This window comes from Prionailurus bengalensis, chromosome E1 (genome assembly GCF_016509475.1).
Source record: "Prionailurus bengalensis isolate Pbe53 chromosome E1, Fcat_Pben_1.1_paternal_pri, whole genome shotgun sequence".
Classification (NCBI taxonomy): Eukaryota; Metazoa; Chordata; class Mammalia; order Carnivora; family Felidae; genus Prionailurus; species Prionailurus bengalensis.
This window is the reverse complement of record NC_057347.1, coordinates 44,820,549-44,833,132: the sequence shown is the minus strand read 5'-3', so window position 1 is coordinate 44,833,132 and position 12,584 is coordinate 44,820,549. Positions and strand designations below refer to the sequence as shown.

The window sequence follows — 12,584 nt, the reverse complement described above, 5'->3', positions numbered from 1 at the left end:
CTAACCAGAAGAAAAAAGGATTAAGAATTATTTAATCCTCCCTTTTGCTGTCCTTTTCTGAAGCACAGCATCCCAAGTTATTATAAAATCATTGGATTAAATTAGATTAGCAGGGATAAATGACATATATTGCCTGTTCTAAGGCAGCTTACTGTCTAGTAAAAGAGCTAAATAAAAGCTTTTAGGCAAACTGAATGTTATCTTTCAAAAATGCCACTATCACTAAAAAACAAACAAAAATGGCAGGAAAAACTCAACTACATTAAAAGAGGATAAGAAGGTATGAGTATATTAAATGTATGATCCTTGATCTGACCCTGAATATTGAAACAAATCAAAACCAGCTATAAAGGGCATTATTGAGACAAAGGCAGAAACTGAATATGGACTATATATTAAATAATTAAGTGCTTTTACAAATTGGTCTATTATTATCAGTTCCTCAACTGAAAATTTTCCATTGGACGCATCTTTTTAATAGAGTGCTTTGTACGTTTTGTATGAGTTCACGTCCAGCTTTCCGAGCGTCTTCTACATTTCAGGGGTCAGGGGCAGTCCCCAAAACAGTTTAATGTCTGCCTCTGCCAATGCCCTATACTATTCATCAGTTCCAAACACATTTATTTATACATTAGTCATCCTGACCAAGATTTCCACACAAGGTTGAAGTTTCCATTTCTTGCAGGTGGCTTTTAATTTTTTTTTTTTTAAGTAACCTCTACACCCCAACATGGGGCTCAAACTAAGGATCTCGAGACCTAGAGTCGTGTCTTCTACCAACTGAGCCAGCCAGGCGCCCCACTTCTTGAAGGTGGCTTTTAACAGCCACAAACCTAATATAAGTAGCTCACTTCTGTCCTATGTCTTGGACCAGTGGGCCGTTTTACCAGTCCTAGCTCACAGAGAAGCTTTCCAATTCCCAGCTTTATACAGTTCCAGTTCAGACCTCTGGACTCAATTACCACCCCCAGGGGCAAATTAAACCCGAAAGCAGAAACACTTAGGGGCCATCAAGTTTAACTCCCATTCACCACTGTGACAATGTCATATATTTGAAGCTCTAACAACTGGGACTTAATTTTTCCAATTTCTCTTACACTGCTGACATTCAGGAATTAATAGTTTTCATATATTTCATTAAATCACTTTACTGAATTGTTATTCTTTCTAATCATCTGTTAGTTTGTTCCTTTGGTTTACTTGTCCAGATACAAAATCACAGCATTTTTAAGTAATAAGTTTATATCTTCCTTTCCACAATTTGTATCTCTTACTTGTTTCACATTTTACTGTACTGAATAAAACAACAGAAACAAAAGCATAGAGAGAACACAGTTCTTTTCTTTTTCAAGGTAACTCCTCTAGTGCTTTACCATTAAAAGCTGTATGAAGACCTCAAATAGCACTTTCCAGCCAGGGCCTGGCAGAATGGCTCCCACAAAGCAGGGAGAAGAAGAAGGGCCATTCTGCCATCATCAAGGTACCATCAACATTTACAAGTGCACCCAAGGAGTGGCTTTCAAGAAGAGTGCCCCTTGCACACTCAAAGAGACCCAGAAATTTGCCATGAAGGAGATAGGAACTCCAGATATGCGCACCGACACCAGGCTCGACAAAGCTGTCTGCATCAAAGAAATAATGTTCCACCCCATATGCGCGTATGGTTATCCAGAAAACGTAACAAGAATGAAGATTCACCAAACGAGCTCTATACGTTGGCTACCTACGTATCTATCACGGTCACTACTTTCAAAAATGTACAGTTAATGTGGATGAAAACTAATCACTGATTGTCAAATAAAGGTATAAAACTGCAAAAACAGACAGACAAACAAAAACAAAAAAACCCAAAAAAACCTCAAATAGCCAAAACAATCTTGCAAAAGAACAAAGTTGGAGGTCTCCGACTTTCTGATTTCAAACTTCCTACAACACTATAGTAATCAAAACAGTATGGCACTGGCATAAACACAAGATAGAGACAAAATGGAATAAAGCAGAAACCTAGAAATAAACTTTCACATATATGGTCGAATGGTTTGTTGGGGCGTTTTTTATTCCAATTTTTTCTTTGATTTTTTTTTCAGTTTTATTGAGATTTAATTGACACACAGCTCTGTATGAGTTTAAGATGTACTGCATAAGAAGGGTGATTTGATAGAGGGGCGCCTGGGTGGCTCAGTCAGCTAAGTATCCAAGTGTGGCTCAGGTCATGATCTCGCAGTTTGTGGGTTCAAGCCCCACATCGGGCTCTGTGCTGACAGCTCAGGGACTGGAGCCTGCTTTGGATCCTGTGTCTCCCTCTCTCTCTGCGCCTCCCCTGCTTGTGCTGTCTCTTTTTCAAAAATAAATAAACATTAAACAAATTTTTTAAAAAAAATTTTTAATGTTTTTATTTATTTTTGAAGGAGAGAGAGAGAGAGAGAGAGAGAGCATGAGCGGGGAAGGAGCAGAGAGAGAGGGAGGCACAGAATCAGAAGCAGGCTCCAGGCTCTAAGCTGTCAGCACAGAGCCTGATGCAGGGCTCGAACCCACAAACTGTGAGATCATGACCCAAGCCGAAGCCAGATGCTCGACTGACTGAGCCACCCAGGCACCCCCCCAAAAAAAAATTTTTTAAAGGATGACTTGACATAGAAGATTTTCAACAAGAATGCCAAGACCATTCAACAGTGAAAAGGACACTCTTGTCAACAAATGGTGTTAGGAAAACCGGAAATCCATACACAAAAGAATGAAGTTGGACCCTTATCTTACATCACATACAGGAATTAACTCAAAATCGAGGACTCCAAAAACACAGGCAACCAAAAACAAACAAAAGATAAAGTGGACTACACCAAAATTAAAATCCTCTGTGCATCAAAAAACATGATTGGGGTTGGGGCGCCTGGGTGGCGCAGTCGGTTAAGCGTCCGACTTCAGCCAGGTCACGATCTCGCGGTCCGTGAGTTCGAGCCCCACGTCGGGCTCTGGGCTGATGGCTCAGAGCCTGGAGCCTGTTTCCGATTCTGTGTCTCCCTCTCTCTCTGCCCCTCCCCTGTTCATGCTCTGTCTCTCTCTGTCCCAAAAATAAATAAACGTTGAAAAAAAAAAATTAAAAAAAAAACAAAACATGATTGGGGCTCGTGGGTGTCTCAGTCGGTTAAGCGTCCGACTTTGGCTCAGGTCATATGAGTTCGATCCCCACATTGGGCTCTGGGCTGACAGCTCAGAGTCTGCAGCCTGCTTTGGATTCTGTGTCTCCCTCTTTCTCTGCTCCTCCACAGCTCGTGTTCTCTCTCTTTCAAAAACAAATAAACATAAATGACCAACAGGGGCACCTGGGGGGCTCAGTTGGTTAAGCAGCCAACTTTGGCTCAGGTCTCACAGTTGATCTCACAGTTGGTTCGTTAGTTCGAGCCCCACGTAGGGCTCTGTGCTGACAGCTCGGAGCCTGAAGCCTGCTTTGCATTCCGTGTCTTGGTCTCTCTCTGTCATTCCCATACTCTCACTCTGTCTCTCTCTCTCTCAAAAATGATAAACATTTAAAAAAAATTTTTTAAACAACAGCAAAAAAAACCCAAACACATGATCAACAGAGTGAAAAGGGAACCCACAGGAGAAAATATTTGTGAACCATATAGTCTATGATAAGGAGTTAATATCCAGAATATACAAAGAATTCCCACAAATGAACAAAAACACAATAACCTGATTAAAAACTGGGCAGGGGCACCTGGCTGGCTCAGTTGGTAGAGCATGCAACTCGTGATCCCAGGGTCATGAGTTCAAGCCCAATGTTTGGGGTAGAGTTTACTTTAAAAAATAAATACATAAATAAATGGGGCGCCTGGGTGGCTCAGTCAGTTAAGTGTCTGACTTCGGCTCAGGTCATGATCTCACGGTTCGTGAGTTCAGGCCCCGCGTCGTGCTCTGTGCTGACAGCTCAGGGCCTGGAGCCTGCTTCTGATTCTGTGTCTCCCTCCCCTCAGCTCCTCTCCTGCTCACACTCTGTCTCTCTCTCAAAAAAATAAAGATTAAAGAAAAAAAATTTTTTTAATAAAAAAAAGGGCAAAGGACTTGAATAGACATTTCCTCAAAGATATACAAAAGGAAAAGGGCCAGCCAAACAAGCACATGGAGAGATGCAACATCACTAATCATTAGGGAAATGCAAATCAAAATTACAGGAGATACCATAACACCTCATACCTGTTAGAATGGCTACTATCCAAAAAAGGAAAGTAATGAGCACTAGCAAGGATGTGGAGAAATCGGAACCCTGGTGCACTGTTAGCTGGAATGTAAAATGGTAAATTTTATATGTATTTTACCACAATCAAAGCTTTTTTAAAAAAAAAAAACTGTATTGTTTTTTAAATTAGGAAGTTCAGACGGCTACTAAGTTCATCCAAATACTTTCTTAAAAGTTATTACTTATTTGCTATTGTAATAATAATAGTCAACGCTTACGTAGCGCTTCTTTGGGCTGGCTGGGCATTCTATATTAGCACATTTCATTCTCACAACTTAAAAATAGACCACACAAATATGTCCCAACTAATTTTTGACAAAGTCACAAAAACACTTTGATAGCCTTTGCAACAAATTGGTGATGGAGCAACTAGACATCCATAGGCCAAATTGTGAACCTTGCCTTAAACCTTATACTTTATTTTAAAAATTAACTCAGGCATCAACTGTGTGGCTCAGTTGGTCAAGCATCTCTTGACTTAGGCTCAGGTCATGAACTCAGTTTGTGAGTTTGAGCCCCACCTCAGGCTCCGTGCTGACAGCACGGAGCCTGCTTGGGATTCTGACTCCCTGGCTCTCTACCCCTCCCCTGCTTGCTATCTCTCTTTCAAAATAAAAACTAATAATTTAAAAATTAAAAAAATTAAAAATTAACTCAAACAGGGACATCTGGGCGGCTGAGTCAGTGAAGCATCTGACTCTTGATTTCAGCTCAGGTTCGTGAGCTCGAGCCCTATGCCAGGCTCTGTGCTCACAGAGTAGAGACTGCTTGGGATTCTCTCTCTCTCCCTCTCTCTCTCTACCCCTGCCCTCACGCCTGGGCATGCTCTCTCTCTCTCAAAATAAATAAACTAAAAAAAAAAAAAAAATTAACTCAAGCAGAATCAATAACTTAAATATAAAACAAAACCATAAAATATTTAGGGGGAAAAAAGGGAGAAAATCTTCACAACACAGGAGTAGGTGAAGAGGTCTTAGACATGACACCAAAATCTTGATCTATAAAAAGAAAAATTAAGAAATGGAACCTCATCAAAATTAAAAACTTTTACTCAGCAAAGGACCTTGTAGGAGGAAGACACAAATCACAGACTAAAAGAAAATATTTGCAAACCACGTATCTGGCAAAGGACTTAAAATTAAACTGTATAAAGAACTCAAAACTCAATAAATTTTCTAATCCAATTAGTAAACTGGCAAAAGACATGAACAGACATTTCACTGACAAGGATATATAGACCAATAAGCATGAGAAAGATGTTCGACATCATTAGCCATTAGGGAAATACAAATTCAAACCACAATAAAATTTCCTTATATACCTTTCAGAATGCCAGAATGAAATATAGTGACAAACTAAATGCTGGCAAGTATATAGAAAAACTGAATCACTCATACGTTGCTGGTGAAAATGTAAAAAGATGCAGCCAATTTGGAAAATTGTTTGGCAATTTCTTTTAAAAGCTAAAAATGTACGTAACACAAATCATATCCCAGCAATAGTACTACTGGACATTTGTTCCAGAGAAATAAGGTTCATGTAAAAACCTACATACAAATGTTCACAGGGATTTTATTCATTATAGCCAAAACCTGAAAACAAACCAAATGTCCTTCAATGGGTAAAAGTTAAACAAACTGGGACATCCACACCATGGAATACTACTCAGTAATAAAAAGGAATGAACTATTTATATATGCAACAATCCGGATGGACTTCAAGGAAACTATGCCAAGTCAAAAAACCCAATCTCAAAAGGATACATACCACATGATTCCATTTTTATATTATACATATAACATATATGTACATATGTCTTGAAATAATCTATAGAGATAGAAACATTAGCAGTTGTCAGGAGTTATGGTGTCAAAAGAGGAGGTGCGGGTGGCCACAAAAGGAGTAGCAAGAGAGCCTTATAGTGATGGGGCAGTTCTGCACCTTGATTGTGGGTACAAGGAGCTTACACAAGTGATCAAAGTGCACAGATGCGCACACACACACAAACACTAATGGTGCACGTATAATGTGAAATCTGAATGAGTTGTGTGGATTTTACCAATATCGATTGCCTGATTTTATTTTTTTTTTTTTTTTCAACGTTTATTCATTTTTGGGACAGAGAGAGACAGAGCATGAACGGGGGAGGGGCAGAGAGAGAGGGAGACACAGGATCTGAAACAGGCTCCAGGCTCCGAGCCATCAGCCCAGAGCCTGACGCGGGGCTTGAACTCACGGACGGCGAGATCGTGACCTGGCTGAAGTCGGACGCTTAACCGACTGCGCCACCCAGGCGCCCCACGATTGCCTGATTTTAATACTGTACTGTAATTATGCGAGATGGTTACATTAGGGAAGGAAAAATGCATGACACTTCCCAATACGTTTTTTGCAATTACCTTTGAATCTGTAATTATTCTGAAATAAAAAGGGTTTTAGGTTTTATGTATTATTTACTTGCTATAGGTAAGTAATAAACAATACTTAGGTAGCAGTTGCTACATAGGCAAGGCATTCTATATTAGCACATTTAATCCTCATTAACAACCCGTTAAGGACTCGACTGTGTCCTTATTAAATTTATGTTGAAGCCCTAACCCTCAGTACATCAGAATGTATTTGTTTCTTTTCTTAAACAAATATATTTTTAAATATTTATTTTTGAGACAGAGAGAGAGAGATAGAGCATGAGTGGGGGATGGGCAGAAGGAGAGGGAGACACAGAATCCGAAGTAGGCTCCAGGCTCCAAGCCGTCAGCACAGAGCCCAACAGTGGGGCTCGAACTCATGAACCACAAAACCATGAACTGAGCCACACAGGCGCCCCCATCAGAATGTATTTGGAGATAGGGCCTTTAAAGGAAGTAATTAAGTTAAAATGGGATTGTTAGGGTGGACCCTAATCCAATATGACTGATGGCCTCATAAGGGGGAAATCAGGACACAGAGATACCACACATGCATGCACAGAGAGGAAAGATCGTATGAAGACACAGCGAGAAGGTGGCCATCTGCAAGTCGAGGGAAAGCCTCAGAAAAAAATCCCAACCCAGCTAACACCTTGATCTTAGACTTCCAGCCTCCAGAATATTGAGAAAATACATTTTTGTTCTTTAAACCACGCAGTCTGTTATGGCAGCCCTAGCAAACTAAGGGCTGCACAGTCTTATAAGAGAGTTGCTATGATTACTCTCATTTACAGATGAAGAAACTATAAGAAAACTTAGTAAACTCCCTAAAATCACACAGCTGGTAAGAAGCAGAGCCAGGATCCAGACCTAAGCAATGTGGCTTCAAAATATGTGACTTTGAGCTATACTGACTCTAGATACATTGATCAATTCTTCAAGTGTTTGTTTATTTTTGTGAGAGAGCACACATGAGCAGGGAAGAGGCAGAGTCCCAAGCAGGCTCCGTCCCCCTAACACAGAGCCCGATGTGGGGCTCCAACCCGTGAACTGTGAGATCATGACCTGAGCTGAAATCAAGAGTTGCAAGCTTAAGACTGAGCCACCCAGGCACCCCAAAATATATTTTTAATATAACATCCTTGTCAGGGCACCTGGTGACTCACTCAGTTAAGCGTCCAACTTCGGCTCAGGATCATAAATGAGATTAGGCTATATTTTTAATTCCTCAATTTTGTCAAATCTTGCTATTGGTGTTTATTATTTCTGTGTTATTATTAGATAGATCTAGTCCTTGAAAAATTAGGAGAGAGCACCAGTAAACAGGGAGCGGATTTCTGCCTCCTTCAAAGAACAGGACAGGGAGGAGGAGATCATTTCATAATCTTGACTTCTCCTAGGTAATAGAGGAGACTATCCTGATTTTTACATCTTACTTTGTGAACATGAATTCCTACTGAGTAAAATTATCTACTTCACTAAGACTTTTAAATGAACAGGCTATAACCAACAGCATCCATTTCCAGGTTTTTTTACTTTGTAGGTCCTCAGTATCTTTTGTTATACCCAATTTACTCCCTCAGTTTTTCCTGTTTCCCAATTTTCCAACTCTGGATTAACTGCTAGTCTTCTGTTTTGCAGTGTACTTATTTCTTCTTGTATTTTTATTATTTTGTTCTTTTTTTCCCCTAAAACCTTAGGTCGTGATGGCAAATTCATACTCTTGTATGTTAAGTATGCCTTCGTCCACATGAGATAAATTTAATAACTACATAGTATTTTTTCATTTATTTTTTAAGTAAAATAGTCTGTCACTTGATATTTGATACACAATAGCTATTTAGAAGAACGCTTACCAACATCCAAGTCACTGGGCAGAGGAAACTGTCCCTTCAAAGAGTCCTCTCAGGCTCAAAAAGAAGCTAGAAAGAATTTTTTTAATAATGTATGATAGTAAGACTCCTTAGCAAAAGCCCCATTTTCTATGCCAACATTTCAACTATTTACCCTGTCTCCTGCTACTGATCATTTTTTCATAAGTAAAAAAACCAATGACAGTTTAAGAAATAGACAAAAAATCCATTTTTTTTGTTTAAAAAAAAGTATGGTTTTCAAAAACAAAACACATTTCTTTTTTTTAAAAATTTTTTTTTTCAACGTTTATTTATTTTTGGGACAGAGAGAGACAGAGCATGAACGGGGGAGGGGCAGAGAGAGAGGGAGACACAGAATCGGAAACTGGCTCCAGGCTCCGAGCCATCAGCCCAGAGCCTGATGCGGGGCTCGAACTCCGGACCGCGAGATCGTGACCTGGCTGAAGTCGGACGCTTAACCGACTGCGCCACCCAGGCGCCCCAACAAAACACATTTCTAATATACTTAAAATGCAGTTGGGGGGGGGGGTCTTAAAAAAGTACTTTAGTCACAGACCAAAAAAAAAAAGTGGATAAATGATAAACCCTTGAAAAAAGGTTGACAACCACCTTTAGCACATGAATGACGCCCGTATGAACAGAAGAAAAACTTGTAGAAGTAGGGGCCAAAGGTTAATCTTTTCACTCCTGTAAAAGCTTAAAATGTCAACATTTGTTGAGTTTTTAAAGTTTTCATTTCCTCCTTAGACTAAATTGGCGTCTTAAAAGGAATTGAGAACAGCAGACAAAACTTGATTAAGTATAGAGGAGCACAGCTGACGACAGGGTCAAACTACCTGATGTAGTAAAGATACTCCATTAGTCTATATCTAATGGAAATTAAAACTAAGGGTCTCCACACTTGTAGTAGCACCACCTTTTCACACCATAGCAGAGTCAAGTCAGCAATCAGAGCAGTCTGACTCCCAGAGACCTCTGGCACTGGCTAATTGATCAGTGTTCCCAGCAGTGAAATAGATGAGAAGTCTTATTAATCCTTCCTGATCTGTATAAGCAGAAGAGTCTAGGTCAAGTGAACAAAAGCATAACCTCAATCGTTAAAAACACAGAGACACAACCCTTCAGTCAATCCCAAGATTTGAGTCAGTTTATAGGCCCAGAACCAGTGAATGGGGGGGGGAGGGGGTCTCCTTGAGGAAGACAACCAAAAATTTACACTACAACCAAAAATTTACACTTTTAATCTTTCTCTTCCAGGCTTTCCCCAAAAGGACTACACCTTTTACCAAGGCGTCCGCCTGGAGGAAAATGAAATCATCAACGACATTTTGAGGATTATTAGACACTGGCTCTGAACAGATACTAATTCCAGAAAACTCAAAACATCACTGTGGTCCACCAGTCAGAAGAGGGGCTGATGGAGGTCAGGTGATCACAGTACAGTTTTAGCTCAGGTCCACCTAACAGTGGGTCATGAACACTGATGTGGTTATTTCTCCAGTTTCAGAATGCATAACTATAATACACATACTCAGCAACTGGCAGAACCCCCTTACTTCCAGAATGTTCCCAATTGAGCAGGGAGTACGGTACCTTTAAACTTATAAAATCATTTTCAGCAACATTCTCCTAAAGAAAAAAAATATGTAAAGAACAAAAACAATTTGACTTATTTAAAACCTGGCAGCACCATTTCAATCCATTCCAATATAACTTTTATTGGTAACTGAGGTAGCTTTTTTACTATAATAATCAATCACGATTCCAAGTGAAGCTATCTACTTATCCTAGAAAACCCGAAAAAATGTTCAAATGAATCAAGTGGTTTAACTCTAATAATAACAGTAGCAAACATATTTGGGTGGCATAGGTATAAGGAAGTTCATTTTTTACTTCCATTTAATTTTGAGCAAAGGGGGGTGATTGTTATTGTCTATCTGAAATATAATGTTGTATGACAATTACACCTCATTTAAAAAAAGCCTTCATTAAGAATACACTTATGAGGGGCGCCTGGGTGGCTCAGTCGGTTGAGTGTCCGACTTCGGCTCAGGTCATGATCTCGCGGTCTGTGAGTTCGAGCCCCGCGTCGGGCTCTGTGCTGACAGCTCAGAGCCTGGAGCCCGTTTCAGATTCTGTGTCTCCCCCTCTCTCTCTGCCCCTCCCCTGTTCATGCTGTCTCTCTATGTCTCAAAAATAAATAAACGTTTAAAAAAAAGTAAAAAAAAAGAATACACTTATGATGAGCACTGAGTAATACAGAATATCTGAATCACTATATTGTACACCTAAAACTAATATAACACTGTATGCTAACTATACTGGAATTAAAATTAAAAACTGAAAAAAAATCAACCTCCCCCCAAACAAAAAATCAGATTAACTGAAATTTACAGTGAATATACCAGGCCAAAACAACAACAAAAACACACCTTCAACCAAAAAAAACCCAAACACACACACACACACACACACACACACACACATTTTAAATGATTTTTTTTAGTAAGTAAACAAAAATGTATTACACTGTCAAAAAAAATCCTTAATTGATATTAATGATTTTTTGTAACATTTCAGTCATGCCAAACTCTAACCATGTAATTTAATAATATCGATTTCCAGACAACAAGCAAGCCCAACAATAAGAAAAAGAAGAAATCTTTTAACTGTCTTCTCTCCTGGAAACCTGCCTATTAAAGTCTACATAATTCACTCAAGATTTGATGCACATAATCAAAACAGATAATAACGTGTCAGCAAGGATATGGAGAAAGCTTAACCCTCACACACTGCAGGCAGGAATATAAAATAGGGCAGCCATATTGGAAAAGTCTGGCAGTTCCTCAAATAGTTAGACTAATGACTAAAATAAGAGATCTTTAGGGGCGCCTGGGTGGCGCAGTCATCTCATTGTTAGTGAGATTGAGCCCTGCCTCAGACTCTGAGCTAACAGCACAGAGCGCGCTTGAGATTCTCCCTCCTCTCTCTGCCCCACCCCGGCTCATGCACAGGCACGCGCTCTCTCTCTCTCTCTCTCTCTCTCTCTCTCTCTCTCTCTCTCTCTCTCTCTCTCTCTCCCCCTCCCAAAATAAATAAACTTAAAAAAAAATTTTTTTTTTACAAAAGAGATCTTTCGAGTTTTACGTTAGCTCCAGCCTTTAACAGAGTATCTCTTAACCATAAGATCCAGCAATTCCACCACTAAGAATACAGCCAAGAGAAATAAATACATGTACACACAGAAATATGTACATGAATATTCACAGCACCATTATTCATAATAGCCAAAAAATGGGGGAAAAAACCCAGATGTCCATCAACTGAAGAATGGATAAACAAAATGTGGTATATCCATACAATGGAATATTATTTGGCAATAAAAAGAAGTTCTGATACATGCTATAACATAAATGAACCTTGAAAATATGATGCTAAATTAAAGAAGCCACTCACAAAGGACCACATATTGTATGATTCTATTTATACGAAATGTTCAGAATATGCAAATCTATGGAAACAAAAAGTGGACTGGTAGTTGCCTAGAACTGAGAGGGGAGGGGGTTTTGAGGGTGACATCTCAGCTGTCAGCGAGGAGCCTGCTTCGGATCTTCTGTCTCCCTCTCTGCTCCTTCCCTGCTCCTGAGTGTGCACATATGCGAGTTCTCTCTCTGTCTCTCTGTCTGTCTGTCTGTCTGTCTCTCTCTCTCACTCCCCCCATCAAAAGTAAACAAACATAAGAAAGAAAGTGAAAGAAAGAACAATCATCCAAACTAGGTCTATATAGCAACATCTAAATGGCAGATCTCAAAATCATCTGCTGAGTGAAAAATAGGCAAGTTGCAGAACAGTAATGATAGTTGGATTCAATTTCTGAAAAAAATCACAAAAATCAGTCATGTGTTTTCTATGCAAAAATATGTATGCAAGTGGATAAGTACAATACTTTAAAAATCTAGGGGCGCCCAGGTGGCTCAGTTGGTTAAGCATCTGACTTTGGCTCAGGTCATGATCTCACGGTTCATGGGTTTGAGCACCACATCAGGCTCTGTGCTGACAGCTCGG

General features: G+C 39.7%; 1 protein-coding gene across 11 annotated transcripts in view; it reads right to left on the bottom strand.

Annotated features, from left to right (window-relative positions):
* The window catches only part of TLK2 (tousled like kinase 2), a 114,808-nt gene that overhangs the window by 80,943 nt on the left and 21,281 nt on the right, over positions 1-12,584 (bottom strand). For 2 of the 11 annotated variants that reach the window (XM_043584917.1, XM_043584920.1), the window contains exon 2: positions 8,502-8,567. The exons of the other annotated variants lie outside the window; for them this stretch is intronic. In XM_043584917.1, coding sequence (XP_043440852.1) covers positions 8,502-8,507 — 6 coding nt within the window. In that variant the 5' untranslated portion in view covers positions 8,508-8,567. The remainder of the gene's footprint in view (positions 1-8,501; positions 8,568-12,584) is intronic. 11 annotated transcript variants of the gene reach the window in all.